Raw genomic sequence first — 17,539 nt, forward strand, 5'->3', positions numbered from 1 at the left:
TTTCGGAGGTGCTACAGGTAGGGAGAAGATGATCCAGAATGTAGGGGTTCTCACAGTCGCTCAAGCCAGAACAGCTACCCGGAGGAGGCACACTGGGTGTGCTGTCACATATCTATAACTTCATTTCGATGGAAGAAAATGGGGGTTCACACTCTGGTTGTTTGTGCAGTGGTAGCAAGCAATCAGAAATGAATTTGGCACTACCTAGGTGAGAATGGTGCACAAGATACTGCGAAATCTACAGGGGAACTTGCATTCCTGAAGAGTTTCCACTCCCAAGTGTAAATATCGCAGCCATTGCAGCAACCCTAGAAGTTGACCGCTGCCTGCCTCCCAGTAGATGCTGCTGCCTGCCCTACTTCAGGTAACGTGATGCTGTTGCTATGGTGACTGGGATGCAGCAGGGAAGATGAGAGATGCTTACTCTGTACACTGGAATTTACAGTGCAGGGGATGAGGAGGGGGAGATGGCGCCTCGGAAGGGGTTGGGAATGGAACCCCTTAGTTGGTCCCTTTGTCTACTGCTTTTCACTGACTTGGGTGAAAGATCACAAGGCTATTCCTCCATCAGATAAAGCTGGTCATCTGTCCTTTCGAAATTCAGATGCAAGATTTCTCTGATGCCTTGATGACAGTATCCTCCTATGTAGGGAGATGGAGGGAGACTGTGCCATTTACATTATACATCACCCAAATCCTTAGCAGGGTGGCAGGTTTGTGGCTACCCTCTTATTTTATGTAAGTGTACACATGCATGCACAGGTGTGTGTGTGAGTCAAAGGGCCTGAACAGACAGGCCAAAATAAAGTTGCTTTGGGTCACTTTGGAGGTATGCTATTTAAATGATGCATGCATCCTAAGAGGCCGGAAGCTGCGCCAAAGCCATGCGCCAGTCCTAAGGACTGGAGCACAGCTTTGGTGCACCCATTGGCTTCCATGGATGAATTCAAGAGTTTGCTATCACATAAAGGCAGTATTGTGTAGTGAATAGAGCTGGGGGAATCAAGCTATCCTCCAGATATTGTTGGACTACAGCTCTCAGCATTCCTCTTCAATGGCAATGCTGGCTAGGGCTGGTTGGATTTGGAGGATGACGTGATTCCCTGTACTGGAAAGCTGGATTAAGACAAGGAAGGCACAGGTTTGGCTTTATGCATCAGCTCACTGGGCGAAAAGTCATTTTCAGGGTTCCTCTTAGTGATGATTACTCTGGCATAACCACCTCCTTGTGCAAATTATTTTTCTAGGCTGTATTATAGTAGTTACTATAGCACAAGCCCTGTCCCAAACAGACACTGATTTGCTGGGACAACTGCCCTACAGAGTTGCCAGGCTTCCACTCCTCACACTCCCATAACATGCTGGTAGAATGTTATACTCCTTCGTCAAATTGAAGATGTACTGCTATCTGCTGGCTTTGCCTACTTTACAGTGCTGTGAGGATACAAAGAGGCAGGGGAAGAACCAAGTGTGCCATCCCAAGGTCCTTGGAGACTGAGAGAATGGAGCATGACTGCAATATATGTGGATCAAAACCACAAATTAAACCTAGGATGGAACCCTGTTGATGACATACCTGCACATAACTCAAGGCTTAACATGCATGTGCCTTGTTTTCAGACTGGTGGCAGAGACTCAGCTCGCTATAAGGCAAATGGGGTGTTTGTTAGCACCCTACATTCTAATGAAAAACTTCATCTCCAGTATCTGTTATGCCCTATGTGGTTGTTCAATGTCTGTGGAGGGAAGGACGAGGGGCAAGCACATGTCAAGGACTGCCTTCCATCCCTGCTGCAATTCTCTAAACCAGGGGTGGGCAGCGTGTTCCTCCATGGACCACATATAACCCCCAGGGCAATTTTTGTAGCCCCAAGGCCTTCCAGGGATCAATATATATATATTTACAAACAAGTACACAAAAATGGACCTCTTGGGAGTGCAGAGTGCATTTCTGTTACCTTTGGATGGCCCTGGGACCCCAGAAGTCATACCATACATACATCTCTGTGTGTGTGTGCGTGCATGTAAGAGAGAGATTTTTTTAAATGTTTTTGCTCAAAACTGTCTTTCCCCCAAGGCAATTTTGGCCCAGTAGATGCCTTTTTTGAAACAGGAGATGAAGAGCAAGTGTGTGAGGACAAAACAATTCAAGTGTGTGTGTGTGTGTGTCAGGAACAGATGTGATGGGAGTTGCAATCCTGCAAGGTTTCACAAGGCCCCAATGTGTCCCTCTAGCTCTCCAGAGTGTCCACTCATCCTTTAAACAGAGGAAGGAGTAACAACCACCTTGTTTCTCTCCCTCTGGAGAACTGAAGCCAGAAAGGGACCCAGTCTCTGTTGGTTGATCACATTCCTTCATTCTTCTCCTCTTTCCTGGCTATTTAATGGCTGCAGCAGTAGCCTCATGGGGCTTGACCAAAGATGTGTGGAAAGACTTGGACTTCTGTGTTCAGAGCATTGTACTCTGCAGACCTGGAAACTGGATCTTGGCCCATAGCATGGGAAGCATTCATATGGCCCCTGGACATGTGCTTTGCTCATTACAAATGCTGTTGCATAAGAAAGGAAGGTAGCTATTGAATTTCCAGTTTCTACATATGTTCGCAAAAGCTGGACAGTACAGAAAGCTGACAGTAAAAAAAATCAACTCATTTGAAATGTGCTGCTGGAGGAGAGTTCTGCAGATACCATGGACTGCTTAAAAGAGCAACAAAGAAGCCCAAGAGCAAATCAGGCCTGAAGTCTAACTACAAGCCAAAGTGACTACACCAAGGCTATCGTATTTGGGACATATGAGTCAACATGGCTGTCTTGAAAAAGAATATAATATTTTGTAAGGTGAAAGACAGGAGGAAATGAGGAAAATCACATTACAGACTCTGTCAAGGAAGCCACGGCTGCCCTGAAATTGCAAAGCCTGAGCTGTTTGTTGATGACTCTTGGAGGTCTCCCATTCATAAAGGGTTGACTTGTGGCAACTGGCGACAAGGCATTTTACTTTTCAGACACTCATCTTTTCTTTTCTTTTCTTTTTTAAAAAAGGAAACAGAATCAGGACCACAAATGCTTGGATCAGACATTACTTATGGAGACCAGGGCATACATACGCATCAGCACCCTCATTCACAGCCACGCGCACAGACAGAGCATGCAATGAGCCGTCTCATTGCATGGGAAAGAGTTCCGCTTGGTATGCCCACACAGTCAATAAATAAAAGTGCCTGCAGCACATTCCCACCTCCCAGCTCAGTTTCTCTCTTGCCATGCGACCTGGAATCTCAGGAGACTACGTTGCCAGGTTGAATCAGGGAGCGAGCTCTGATAACTTTAATCCTAAACAGTGGAGAGCAGGGGGAAATCTCACGGTGCAGCACCCAACTAAGGGTCTGTCCAAACTGTTTTTAAAAATTGAGATATCTCATGACAAAAAGCCTAATTTCTCACTCATTGGGACAATCTGGCCAATACTGTACACAATCAGATTTCACAACAATATAGACAACCAACAGGCACATGTCTTCCACCTGTTTCCCCCCTTAGACCAAAAAGCCATGGGAGAGGGATGGCAACAGCTGAAAGTTGGGGTTTGGAAAGAGAGGGAGGAAAGGTACCTTCGTCCCACTAGAGTGATGGAGTTTTATGTTACTTGGTTCTGTTCCATGGGTTTTTTTAGGATTAAAGTTAGAGAAGTCCTGTCTTGTATCCAACCTGGCAACCCTAAGAGAGACACAGGCTAGGGCAGATAGCACTGATCCAGCTGAAGGAGAGCCACTGTGTCAATGAGATATGTCTGTCTCCAGGCTGCAGCATGGGGTCTGGCCCCCGCACAATGGCACGGTGCTGTCCCGGTTCTGCCCTTCCATGTCCATGTCCAGAAGGGTCTGGCGGAGGGCCGCTGTCCCTTTGGTGGCTTCCCCTGGTGAGGAGTTGCCCCCTGGCGTCCGGCTCAGTGAGATGAGCTTCCAAGGGTCAATGCGGTGCCGGACTGGGGCTGGGCGAGGCCGGGGTGCAAAGGCCAGTGTCCGGGGCCGCTCGACTGGCATGGCGTCCAGAGAGGATTGATCTGAGCCCTTGTGGCCAGTTTGGGAGGCGCTGGGGGAAGGAAGGTCTGGCAGGCGCGGGAAGAGCAAAGTATCCTGGAAACCTAAAGGACAGTAAGGCATAGGAGAAAATAAACAGGAAGAGAGGAAAGTGAACATGGGACAAAAGCTGCAGTTATTTTCTCCTTTCTGGCACAATCTGCCCCCACCAACAACCTCTAGAATTTGGAAAACAAGGAAATACCTCCTATAGTTTCCTAACTTTCAACACTGTCTGCAGCTATATTCTTTGGATCTAATCCCAATATAGAACCAGCATGGTGTAGTGATTTGAGCATTTGGCTATGACTCTGGAGACCAGGGTTTGAATCCCCACTCAGCCATGGAAACACATTGGGTGGCAATGCCTTCCTCTGAGGCTGAGAGAGTGTGACTTGCCCAAGTGTTCAGAATGGCTGAGCCCAACTTAAACCCTAGGAGAGCTTTTCAATGGACTGAGCTCAACTTAACCCCAGGGACTAGGGCTCACCTTGGCAGTCAGTCCCCTGCAGACCTTGACGGATGGCCCCATCGGATGGCGTCCGGCGGTGGCCCCTGCTGACCGCCTGCTTGGCACTGACATGGGTGGGGGTGAGTGACTGGCGGGGGTCCTTCTTGAAACTCTCGATAGTGACATCCACCAGGGGGTTGTAGTGAGGAGTTGGCGGTGGGCTCTCAGGAAGGCAAGGAGGCTCATACATGGGGGCTTCATCGCTGTCCGAAGGCAGAAGGGACTTGGTGGAGTTGCAGTCCGAGAGGGACGAGAGGGAGAGGAGAGTAACAGAGCTGGAGGGCCCTGAAGCAGCATGAGCCCTCAACCCTTCACCTGCCAACTCTGCCAGTTCGGCACCCAGAGCAATGGAGGCCAAGATGGATGCACAGCCCAGCAGCACCAGCTCACTGCGACGATGATGATGTGTGGGGGCTGAGCCTCGCTTGGGCCACTCTAAACTGGGTGGCAGGGACCGCAGACTGGCATCTCCTTCACTTGCTGGTGGTGGCAAAAGGGGCATATATGGTGAGTGAGGCGTGCTGCTCTCCTTTTCTGTGTACTCCTCTGGAGCGGAAGAGAGAGAAAGGAGCAGATAATATTTGAATCATATGCATTTGTACAATCCTTTCAGTGACATACATCAACAAAGTGTTACATTAGGGTAAGAAGTTTTAAAATATATTCTTGTTCATTTGGAGCCCTAACCAGATCTTGTTGGCAGGTTGCAAGGGTAAGAGGAAAGTGGTCACAACAAGGCCAGACCCCATATTTTTCTAGTGTTCTCTTCAAAGTTCCATACTAATCCCCAAATACCACCATGATCCTCTGCTGTTCCTCTCAAAGTGGCGACAGGAGGTGATGCAGCGTTCCTTCCTGCCACCATTTTGTGAAGGACCACAGAAGAAAACAAAGGTATGTGGATTTGCTGAGGGTTGGGGAATTTGGCCTATGGCAGGTCTTCAGAGATAAATGGGCTCTCATGCAGTTGCCCAACCCTGCTCTAGGGCCAAAAGATACAAAGCCAGCTCACCCATCTCTGTGAGGCTAGCAAAGCCCCCAACCAACGGCGCATGCTTGGGGGACTTGCCCAAATTGGGTGCACTGGAGGACCACTGCTTGCTCCCTTCAGTCAGGGACTTCAACCTGTACAAGTGAAAGAGACAGAAGAGAAAAATGACCCTCTCCATTCTATTTTCACAGGAATTCCCGCCTTAAGCTCCTAACCAGCCTCGCAGTCCCACACCTTTCCTCTCCTCCGAGTCTCTCCTTGTGGACAGTAGAACTGGGCCCCCATGTCCTGCCTTTCTTCTTGGTCCCCACCAGCTCCTCCTTCTTGATCACAGTACTGCGGCCCCATGTCCGGTTTCCATCCAAGGGAGTCACTAAAAAAGCAAGCAAAGAGTAGAATTTTGCAGGGGGCAGAGGAACATCAAGAGTAGCAAATCTGGGGCTTCTTCATCAGCTTTCCCCAGCTCTCCACTTCCACAACTTGCTGAAGCTTCTCTCCACTCTCCCTGTCCACCTGCCACAGTCTAGGCTGCATCAACAAGGGTCAATGGAAAGAGTTACACCACTTAATTTTGTTTTGGTCTGACCTCTCCTAGCTACATCTTCCTATGCTGCCCTCCACAAAACCTGCCTTTTAAGCCTCTTTAAATTTGGAGTCCTAGCTTTCCCTTTTTTAAAAAACAAAGCAAACAAAACCTGAGTCCTTAACAGTGATTTTCTGGCAACTCAGAAACAGCCGTAATGGGGAAACTGCACAGCTCTAAAAGTAGATTTGGGGGGAACTTTTGGAGAGACATAAGAGTCAAATGCAATGTCAGACTTACTACATTTTAACTGCTGAACAGGATGCTTGCCAAAAGGTAACTGGCTAGAGGCAATTGCATTACTTGTATCTTGCTGCTTGTACACACTAGTCTCTGCCAAGGGAACCTGCCACATATGGCTGCATCAGCTGGCAGGCAGGCTAGGAGGAATCATCCATCAGTGAAGCTGCTAGTGTTAGATTCTGCTGTTGGGATTTTATTGCCAGGGGTTTTTGTACATGTGTGTTATAGTCACATTTTATCCCGGCGAGTTGTCTTGGGGGTTCAAGGAAGAGGAGTTATTCATCTGAAAAACACTCTTAGGAACTGTAAGGACTAGTGTGTGTGATTGTGTGTGTTTCAAAAGAAAGCTGGGATTCCAATTTTTTGCTTTCCCAGTTCAAGCTGGAATGAAAAGAAGGTCAGCCAAGGATCTGAACAGAGCTGTACCTCTACCAAATTCAGCCTTGAAGCCCTAAGATGTGTCCCACCCCAAACCAAAGCTGCAGGGGGAGAGGCAGAACATACCTCTTGATCACATCCAAGCTGCCTCTCTAGCTGTCCCCAAGTGGAGAGCTTGGAAGAGTTACCATACTTTCTCAGACTACAACTCCCAGAATCCTCCAACCATCACAGCTAGGGATCAAGGTGGCTGGGGATTCTGACAGCTATGGTCCAAGAAATTAACATTCTCAAGCTATGCCCCTACAATTATGGTTGCTCCAACCAGCCACCTCCAGAACACTGGTGCCCTATAGGAGGCAACCTGCCTTGCCTATGAAGCCAGTGCCTACCCTTCCCTAGAGGAAGAAGCCCCTTAGGCATTAGTGGTAATGGGGACTCCAGAGGTGTTGATGGTACTTACAGCGGATGGCACGGAGGCGGGGAATGATGCTGGGGCTCCCAGGAGGACTGGCCCCATTAGCGCCCAGCCCTTTCCGCCGGTCAAGAGTAGGGGATGCCTGCACTGTGATCTTGTGCTCAAACCCTAGAAGAGAAGGAGGACGAAAGATTTTCAGAAAGAGAGAGATTGCATGAGCTCCCTGACACACTGGTTGGCTACTGCCACATTGCAGCATTAACGCTGTTTGACACTGCTTAAGGCTCCAGCCTATGGAATCCTGGAATTTGCGGTTTGTTGTGGCACCTGTGGCACCCCTTCCCCTGCAGATCCCTTCAGTCTGCAAAACAGGAGCTCTGCCTCGAGTTAAGGTCCCCTGCCCAACCTGTATACCTGATGGAAGGCTGATGCGGTTGCCATCACGCAGCTTAAGGCGGGAACGTCGGAAGTGCCCCTTCCGCTTCTTGACCCTGGGTCTCTCCTGGCCCATCTGCATCATGATGAGGTTCAGTTCCCGTTCCACAATGTCGATTTCACGTTCTGCCAACTCCTGCTCACGCCGCCGCAACTCTGCTTCCTGCGTCTTCTGCTCCTGAGCCGCACGGAGCAGTTCTTCCTCTCGGCTCCGCAGCTCCTGGAAAGAAGACAGAAAATGCATCCATGTTGCACAACTGTAGCATTATTATACCATGCAAAATTCATGGCTCCATCCAGGGGTGTAGTGAATGGATAGAGGGAAAATCAAGGTTGTGAGATATGCTGAGAGAAGCAATTGCGGTAGGACCCTAGATACCTGCACTGCTGTAGGAGAGTACTGAGAGGTCCTCATTTCCCAGTGCCCTGATCTGCCACAAATCAGAAACCCTTTGGTTGGGGCACTGCCTGGCTAAAGAAGTAGATTTTTGGGTGATTGCATTGGTAGAAGTAGCTCTGTCAGCAGTACCAGGAGGGCATGCAATTTATGTAAAAGGTGATTTGCCAGTCTCAGAGATTTCCAGCAGAGGAAATTCACCCCTTTGAGAAGCCACAAAAAGATAATTCGGGTATTCTGGAGAACTACAAAAAGAGCTCCAAGGTTATGCTTTTGCCTATCTCCTGTGCCACGCAATCCTGATGTATGATATTGGCCACCAAGGCTGCAGGTACTGGGCTGAGAAGCAGGCAGTGGCTTGGAAGAAGTGCATGGAAGTCTGAGCCAAAGCGATGGAGACGGGGAACTCACTTTCTCCTTGGTCCGCAAGTCGTGGAACATGCCCGCAATCTCCACTTTCCAGTCCTGCTGCAAAGAGTGGAAGGACTCCAGTGGCATCTGGAACATTGCAGACTGCTCTATTGCTACCAGCTGCTGCAGGATGGAGCTGAAGTCTGGTCGAGCGTGGGGATCCGAGTTCCAGCACTCTGCCAGGTTGGGGTGGGAGGAAGCAGAGAAATCAAGAAGAGTGTAATATACAAACCCAGCATTAAAAGAGGTATTTGCCTCGCCCATCTTGAAACAAAGCCCATCTAACTCTTGCCAAAATGCATTAGTACAGTACATTACTACAAAATGTAGTGTGAAAAGGTCCTAGTTGTACTCTTCACTGTTCTTGGCATTTCTACTCTTACTGGGCTGGCAAAGATTGCTCTTTGGTGAGCAAAGAAGCAACCTTGGCACTATCGCCCCCTGGCAACCCAAAAGCCCCAAGGAAGAAACATAGGCAGAAACAGGGGAGATTTGAATGTACCCCTGGCTTTCACTTACCCTCCAGCAAGTGGGCAAAGGGTTCGGGGCAGGTGGAAGGGATAGGCAATGTCAGTTTGTTCATAGCCACACCATAGGCCACAGCGAGGGCATCAATCTCCCGGTATGGGACCTCACCAGTCAGCAATTCCCACAGCAGCACCCCAAAGCTGGGGAGGAGAGACAAGAAAAAGGGGTGCAGGGGGTGAGTGAGCAGAGGTCTCCAATGAGATACACACACACAGAGAATGGGTTACCCTCACTGGCAAACAACTCCATCCCCCAGAGCTGCTTCCAGCGAGGCAATAAGAGAATTTAGACTTTTGGCTTAATGGTTTTAATGGTCTTACAGGACCACTGCCAGATGGCAAAGTGTGCAAGTTCACACTTCAAAATGTGTCAAGCCAATCCCTCTGTTCCTTGCTTATTCTTCTGTGAGGAATCCTGGGCATTTTTTGTAAGGTACTTCACAAAAGTTTCTTGCAAGGAGAAAAGTATTAAATAAATGAATTTTCCCCAAGTCCTTTCCTAGTGGCACCACTGGCTGTTAAAAAGGCAGGCACCATCTCTGGCCCATCTGCAGCCTTGCCTCTTCATAAGGAGCTGATCTCCTTTACCACTTCTCTCTGAAGCCCTGAATAGGGAGAGGGTCAAAAGGTTCAGCTTTCCCTTAGCAGGACCCCAATGCCTTTATCCAATGCCCAACAGACTGAAATTCAGTAGCTGGACTTTTCTGCATTACTTCATTTCCAGGACAAGTCTCTGCCAGCCTTGTGCAAGAGCCCTGCTGACAAAAAAGGTCACATCATTCCCTTGCTTAACACTGCCCTTACCTCCAAACATCACTGCTCTTGGAGAAGAGGGAGTGTTTGATGACTTCAGGTGCCATCCAGGCATAGGTGCCAGCTGCGCTCATCTTGGTGGTTTTATGCCACTCGCGGGCCAAGCCAAAGTCTGTGATCTTGAGGGTGCAGCCGCTCAAGTCCTCCTCATTCTCAATGTGCTCCAAGATTAAAACTGGAAAGGGCCCGGAGAAATGGCAGATGGCAGAAAAGAGGGAGGGAGGGAGGGAGGGAGGGAGGGAGGGAAGGAAGGAAGGAAGGAAGGAAGGAAGGAAGGAAGGAAGGAAGGAAGGAATTACAGAAAAGGGGAAGGAGGAAGAGAATGAAAGTCAAAGAAAAGGAGAGGTAGGCGTCATTTCCATCTCTTTAATACATGCTGGCTTATTCAGCTGTTTGATAAGAGTCTGGTTGATTCGTTTTTATGATGGGATGGATTTCAGGATTGGATCTGACTGATCTCAGATGCCTACAGCATTCTCAGAAAGACATTAAATAAACCTCAGCCTCACTGCCACCCCTGGACACAGAGCACAAATAGAATAGAGTTTCTTGCACACTACACAGCCGTAAAACATTCATACCACTTTAACTGTTATGGTTCTGCTCTGTGGAATCCTGGGATTTGAGCAAGCACTAGATCTCTTTGGATGAGGATTCTAAATAACTCACAAAACTACCAACCCCAGGATTCGTACCTTCACAGAGGCCTCCATCTTCATTACCCAAAATAAGCCTTATAATGTGTTATCGTTCCTATGACCTAGGACTGGCAATTTTGAGCAATTTTCCTCCCAAGCCAATAGTTTTTAGGTAGTTACAGGGATCTGATTTCTGGCAGGTATCTATGAGGCCACAAAAATCTCAGAACCACATGTGGAGCTTCTTCTCATGATGGTGTATGGAGTGGCATGACAATATTCCACCCACGTCTCCCCTCCCGAGCCAGATCTCCCACTTCATGGGACTTACTGTTGATGGACTTGAGATCTCGGTGGATGATAGGAACGATGGCTTCATTGTGGAGGTAGTTCATGCCCCGGGCAATCTGGACAGCCCAATTGACCAGCACATGGGGAGGCACCTTCTTGCCTGCCAGTGCCCGGTTGAGTGCCCCTCCACGGGCGTACTCCATCACTAGGCACAGGTGAGGTGGGCTGAGGCAAACAGCCTTGAGGGCAATGATGTTGGGGTGGCGCAGCATGGCGAAGAGCCGAGCCTCTTGCCGCACATTCTCCACTGTCACTGCGATGTCTTCTTCGGGGTCTTGGCGCATGGCCTTCACGGCCACCTCTTCCCCTCTCCACAACCCCTTGTAGACCTTCCCAAAGCCCCCCACTCCAATGATCTCGTCCAGTTCCAGTTCTAGGAAGGAGATTTCCAGGGGAGGCGGGCAGCTGAAGGAGCCCTGGATCTGGGTGTACTTGTGGTTGCTGGTGACGTAGTTGCTTGGGAAGATGCCCACCTTGTCCTGGAGCTTGCCTGTCCACCAACCCTCGTCCCCAGAGACAGTGGAATCCTTCGAGAGGACTTCCACCCGGTCTCCCCTCCGTAAAGTGAGCTCCTCTTCTGTCGCTGCCTCATAGTCAAAGACTGCAGTCCAGAAGGGGTTGGGGGTCACCGAGGTGGCATTCCAGGCTCCTCTGCAGTCTCCCACCTCCTTGCATGCCTGCTCCATAGAATCGGTGGCCACCACGGGACCTGCTTGCCAAGGGTCTCGGCCTTGCATGCCTCATAGGTCCAGTGGGGTCAAAAGGACCACCACAGCTCCTACTGAGTCACACTTTCCAAATCCTTCAAGGCCTAGAACATTTGCTTTGGGGGGATCCATCCTCCTTGCCATTGTCCCTTTTCAATTTCACTTTTTCCTTCCTTCCTTCCTTCCTTCCTTCCTTTCCTCCTGAAATCCTTCTGTGCTTTCCACCAGCAAAAGCAGCTTTCCTGGAAAGTCTTCTGAAGGGTCAAGGAGCTTCCTTAGGCCCCAGCATTTTTGATGGGAAAGCCTGCAAAGGAATCATGGTCTTCATCATATAAAAGAAAAGAAAATCTGTCCCTTTAAAGGCAAACAATCCCTCCATCCTCCTTTCATTCTTCCTTCTCTCCCAGCTGAAGGGAGCTCCAGTCAGCCTCCCTCCTTGAGTGACAGCCGCCAATACCCAAGCGGAGAAGAAAGAGGCCATTATGTGCCCCACCAACACCACCCTCTGATGATGCCAGGCAAATAACTATATAAACAGGGGCCATTAAATCAACAACAGAAATCCCAGTCCCAGAGAGGGCCCTCAGCCTGATGTGGCCAGGGACCCCCATCAGGAGGGCACCCCCAACTCTCCTCCATAAGACCCCTCACAAATATTTCCTGCGGCTGCAGGTGTGGAGCTGCCCATGAGCCCTTCCAGTTCTGTGCGTGACCTCTCTCTCACACACATCCACACCCACAAAGGCTGGCAAGAGGGGAGGGGAGGGGGCTCCAGCCCCAACCAGCTGGCACTGGCACTGGGCTTGGCAAACCCCTTATGCAAGCTGTAGGGAGGGAGGCAGTGATGGAGTGCAGGGATGCTCGCCTTGTTCCAGTCTCACTGGGCCAGGAAGGAGGGGGGGTCCAGGGGGGGGCTTTCACCTGCCCAATGCTGCAGGTGTTCATGCAGCAGGGAGCCTCACCAGGTAGGCTCTTCAGGGCTGCTCTCCCAGTGGTCCCTTCTCCTCACCTCTGCTGGCAATCCTTACAGCATCCCTCCCTCCCTCCCTCCCTCCCTCTATCCATCCATCCCTCCGCCCCTCCTTCCTTATCCCTCCATCTATCTCTTTCCCTCCAGTCCCTCATCCCTTCCTGTCTCCCTCCCTTCATCTCTCCATCTCTCCTTCCCTCCATCCATCCCTCCTTCTCCCCTCCATCATCCATCCCTCCATCTATCCATCCTTCCTTCCCTCCTTCCATCCCTCTTTCTTTTCTTCCCTCCATCCCTCCCTCCCTCCGTCCATTCTTCCTTCCTTCCTTCCTTCCCTCCATCCCTCCTTCTCTTCCTCCTTCCCTCCATCCCTCTGTCCATCCTTCATCCCCTCTATCTCTCCCCATTTCCTTCCTCTTCTTCCTCCATCCCTCCTTCCTTGCACTTGCTGCGAGGGAAGGAAGCGCCGCTTGGTCCGCTCTCTCTCGAGATCTCAAGGCGGGGATTTGGGGGGTGGAGGGTCAGCGCTTGCGGGGTCCCCCTCTGCTCCCCTTGGGCCTCCAAGTACGAGGGGAGGAGAGGGGGAGAGGCAGGGGACCCCTTCCTCCTGGGATGACTCTTCTGGGGGAGGCAGGCTTGCTTGCCCCCTTCCTCCTCCTCCTCCTTGCCCCCCATCAGGGAGGAGGGAGGGGATGCTGGGACCCCCCCCCCTCTCTCTCTCTCTCTTGTGCCCACCTTCCCTCCCCAGCGATGGGGCTCCTTCGCCCGATCCAGGGCTCCCTCTCTTCCTCCGAAGGAGGCGTCGCTGGAAGAGCTGTCAGCTGGTACCCAGGAGGCGGAGGAGGGATGCAGGGATGGATGCAGGGATGGCTGGTTGGCTGGCTGGCAGGCTGGGCTGGGGCATGATGGGACTCGTAGTTCCTCCAGGGCTGCCCAAAAAGAACTGGTAGGCAAGCAGGGAGGGGGAGGGAAGGGGAGCCCCTTAGGCTGCATCCAGACTGGGGAAATAACCCAGTTTGGCCCCGCTTTAACAATTTTCCCTAGCTCCGCTCCGCTCTGAGCCCACAACAAACTCCCAGGATTCCATAGCCTTGAGCCAGACCAGAGTTAAAACGAGGCCAAACCGGGTTATTTCTGCAGTCTGGATGCAGCCTAAGAGGGTTCCTCAAATGCTTCTGCCTCCATTTGTTCTGATATTGGCACTGATTGACATGATGCTTTGCCTTTAGACCACCTAAAGCTACATTTAGGAGCCTGTGGCTTCACCAAGGAAGGAGGCAGGCTGGCTTCCAAGGAAAGATCTTCCTTGAATTGCAAAGGGACACGACATGTCCTTGACTTTGAAAATGTACCAGTGACCCCATGGCCAAAGGGGGAGCCTGCAGATATCCCTCCCTACCATCTGAACTAAGACCAGCAACAGCAAAATGCAGGCCTAGGACTAACATCTTCCATTTCCTTCTCCTGTTTGCCTGATGAAGAAGCCAGTGTGACTTCGAAAGCTTGCAGCTTTGTTCATTTTGGTTGGCCCCATAAAGGTATCATTGTTTGGATGTTACAGGATCCTGAAACACCTTGTTTAGCCTGGAGAAGAGAGGGTTAAGAGGGGTACGACAGCCCTGTACAGTCGGCCCTCCTTATCCATGGATATTTTTTTTAATCCACGGATTCAAGCAGCCACTGCTTGAAAATACTCAGAAGACGTATAAATTCCAAATAGCAACCCTTGATGTTCCATTTTCTATTTTGCTATACCATTGTGGTCGCATCTTAGTTTCCTTGGCAGTGAAGTCAGGGCTATGAGCCGAGAAATTTTCTTGCCCAAGATGGAGCAAGAGAACATTTCTGAACTGGAGCCTGGACCAGATGATCCCAAGGGTCCCCATCAGTTCTAGGACTGAATCTCATCTCTGTCAGATTTCCACTTTTAAACATATGTTGCATAGTGATCACCAAAGAAATTAGCACTGAGTTATAGAATGAAGCATGGAAGTGTTTTGCATCAGTGGGAGCAATAGATGGGAAGAGTGGGCTCTGCAACACAGCAAGGTGAAGGGAGTTGCTTCAGGCAGCAAGCAGAATGGAGCAGACAATGATGGCAAGGAGAGGGGTCTGAATGGTGCTCAGGAGTTTATCACACTGGGGCAGATTTCGACATTAAAGCACATTTAAAGCATCCCGCAAATGAAGTGGAAATGGCGAGTAATTGCATGGATGATGATCACCTGCAATTGCGCAATTAAAGTGATATCGGAAGTGCATTGTCTCTCAATTCCCAAAAGTTAAAAAATGCGCATTAGTGCTTCTTTGTGACCATATTAATGGTGGGTTTTGTGCGATGTCATACGAAATCATTATGCGTAATTTTTCGGGGATATTCATGGGATAAGCTCCCGATCTCCTTCATGCAATAAACTCCTCCGTCTGAGCCTTGTTCAACATGTTGGTGCCAGATATTGACAGAGAGGGCTGTCTGCTTCAGGAAAGCAATGCATCTAGGGCCAGCCCTGAGGGAGGGAAGGAAGGAAGGCAATGGCAAAGCTAGATCAACTGCCTCCACTAATGTACACAATGCAAGGAGAAAACCAGACCAGCAGGTTTCTCATGCCCTTTGCTATGCTATTCGGGAGTGGCAACAGGAGGTGACTCTCAGCAGGTGTCTGCACAACCTCTTTGCCAGCGAAGCTCAAGGACATCGAAAAACACTTTTTCTCCACATCATGAATCAAGACAGAACTGTGGGGTTTAAATATATAATATGGCATTTATTATATTGTTGCTGCTGTCGTTGTGGGCCTTCAAGTTGTCTCCAACTTATGGCTACCCTTTGCTGGTGCTGTTGTTGCGTGCCTTCAAGTCGTTTCCAAATTATGGCAACTCCAAGACAGGTATCATGGCAGGTTTCTTCAGAGGAGGTTTGCCATTGTTGTCCTTTGAGGCTGAGAGAGTGTGACCTGCCCAAGCTCACCCAGTGGGTTTCCATAGCTGAGCAGGGAATCGAATTCTGGTCTCCAGAGTTGTAGCCCAACACTCAAACCACGATGTCAGGCTGGCTTGCAAGGGCAACCCTGTCATGGAGTTTACTGAGGCTGAGAGTGTGTGGCTCGCCTAAGTCACATATTGAGTTGCCATGGCCAAGCAGGGAATCAAATACTGATCTCTGAGCACTGAGCTACAACTTTGGAGATCAGAGTTCAATTCCCTGCTTGGCCATGGCAACCACTACATTACGATGGCTCTTTTATTACAGGACCACAGATTACATCAGATTACAGGGTGATACAGTAGTGATTTATATAGAACTGATGCTTAAGGTACCATATTGGAACTTCACCAGCAGAGGTCCTTGCAGAAATCCTGCTACGCTGGCATAATACCAGAGAGCTATGCCATCTGGTTTAACAGATACACCTTGGCATAATTTTCCTAATACAGTGGTAGAAGTATATACTAGATGCGTTCCTTCAGCAAAGATATGTTGGCTGAAGCATCTGAAAAAGGGCAGAGGTGTGGAGGGGAAACATGGACAACATAGGAAGGAGTCAACTGGTACCATATGCTGTACCCGTTTGATCCATGGATATGCCCATTAGCAACGTAACGGATATGCCCCGTCAGCAGTCCCAAACACAAGCAAACAAATACAGTTAAAAGCACTTTCATCATCGTTATGTGTCTGTGAGTTGACTCTGACTTATGGCAACCCTATCATAGGGCTTCCTTGGCAAGATTTCCTCTGAAGAGGTTTGCTGTTGCCTTCCACTGAGGCTGAGAGATTGTCACCTAGTGGGTTTTCCATGGTGGAACAGGGATTCAAACCTAGTCTCCTGGAATTCAAGGGTGCACTGTAGAAATAATGCAATTTGACACCCCTTTAAATCCTATAGGTGCCATCCTATGGAATCCTGGGATCTGAAGTTTTACAAGGTCTTTAGCCTTTTCTACCGAAGAACCCTAGTGTCTCCCAAAACTACAAATCTCAGGATTGTGTACAATGGAGCCATGGCAGTTAAAGTGGTGTCAAACTGCATTATTGCAACAGTGCAGATGCACCCCTAGGCCTAACATTCACACCATTATAGGCACTAAGTCTTCTTAAAAGCACTTGCAGAAGCATATAAATACATATGTAAGTATGAGTATAAAGCATGTAAGTTATGGTTAAACCACAAACTATTCACAGAATTAAAAACCATTTTAAAGGGGGGGGGATTTAAAGTCAGCAAAATGGACCATTATTAAAAGCCTTGCGCTCAGTTTCTAAAAACCTAATGGGATAGAAATGTTTTCAGTTGCTGACCAAAGGACACTGAAAAAGCTATCCCAGCCTCCCCAGGGAAGATGTTCCAAAGTTTGTGAGCAGCCACTGAGAAAGCCCTCTCCTTTGTTTCCAACAAACATGCCTTGAAAGAGGATGGTCCTGAAAGAAGGGCCTCCTCTGAGCCTGGGCAAGCTCAAAAGGGAAGATACGGTTCTTCCGATAATGGATTTGACAAGCGTTACTTCCCCATTGTAGCAATGGCAATATCCCCCAATCTCTGGATACCCCAATGTGTGTGTGTATGTTGTTGCTTTTTTAATTAATTGGGCTTTTCACATCATGCAGTGCTGTTGGTTGTAGGTAATGGTGGGGGTCTATATTGAAAGCCAGGGTCTCCAGGGCCTGCGGCAGGATCACCCAGGAGATCCCAGACAGGTGCAAAGAGAACCGAGTTGAGCTGGGTCTTGACACAGAAATGGCCCTGGATTATAGGCTTCTCTCTGTAGGCGGCAGCAGGGATTAGGAAGGCACGTGACGGCGGCATGGAGGCTTTGTAGCAACAGGAGCAGAAGGAACTAGTAGAGAGGAGTCTGGGGGGTGATAGATGTTTCTGTCGGAGATGCTTTGATTTAGATTTCCTGCACGGCAGGGAGTTGGACTGGATGGCCCTTGCGGTCTCCTTCCAACTCTATGATTCTATGATTCTTGTTCTGCCCGGAAGTGGTGTGTTCATTCTCTCGCTTCTTTCTAATTATATCATGTATATCTCTTACAGTATCCACCAGTGTAACCAAACGCTCCCAGGAAAACATATGCAAACATACTG

At 49.4% G+C, this 17,539-nt stretch overlaps 1 protein-coding gene across 1 annotated transcript; it reads right to left on the reverse strand.

Annotated features, from left to right (window-relative positions):
• Positions 1 to 2,849: 2,849 nt before the first annotated feature.
• MAP3K10 (mitogen-activated protein kinase kinase kinase 10) lies at positions 2,850 to 11,663 on the reverse strand. Its single transcript, XM_089478300.1, has 10 exons — positions 10,756 to 11,663; positions 9,778 to 9,961; positions 8,966 to 9,114; positions 8,447 to 8,622; positions 7,618 to 7,858; positions 7,249 to 7,371; positions 5,816 to 5,954; positions 5,603 to 5,715; positions 4,570 to 5,136; positions 2,850 to 4,144 (listed from the first exon to the last, which is right to left on the reverse strand). Exons 1-10 carry the CDS (start codon positions 11,510 to 11,512, stop codon positions 3,777 to 3,779), a joined length of 2,817 nt encoding a protein of 938 aa, XP_089334426.1. The 5' UTR covers positions 11,513 to 11,663; the 3' UTR covers positions 2,850 to 3,776.
• Positions 11,664 to 17,539: the final 5,876 nt, after the last annotated feature.

The sequence above is a fragment of the Sceloporus occidentalis genome, unplaced genomic scaffold (genome assembly GCF_023333645.1).
Source record: "Sceloporus occidentalis isolate IW3139 unplaced genomic scaffold, rSceOcc1.0.p SCAF_13, whole genome shotgun sequence".
Classification (NCBI taxonomy): Eukaryota; Metazoa; Chordata; class Lepidosauria; order Squamata; family Phrynosomatidae; genus Sceloporus; species Sceloporus occidentalis.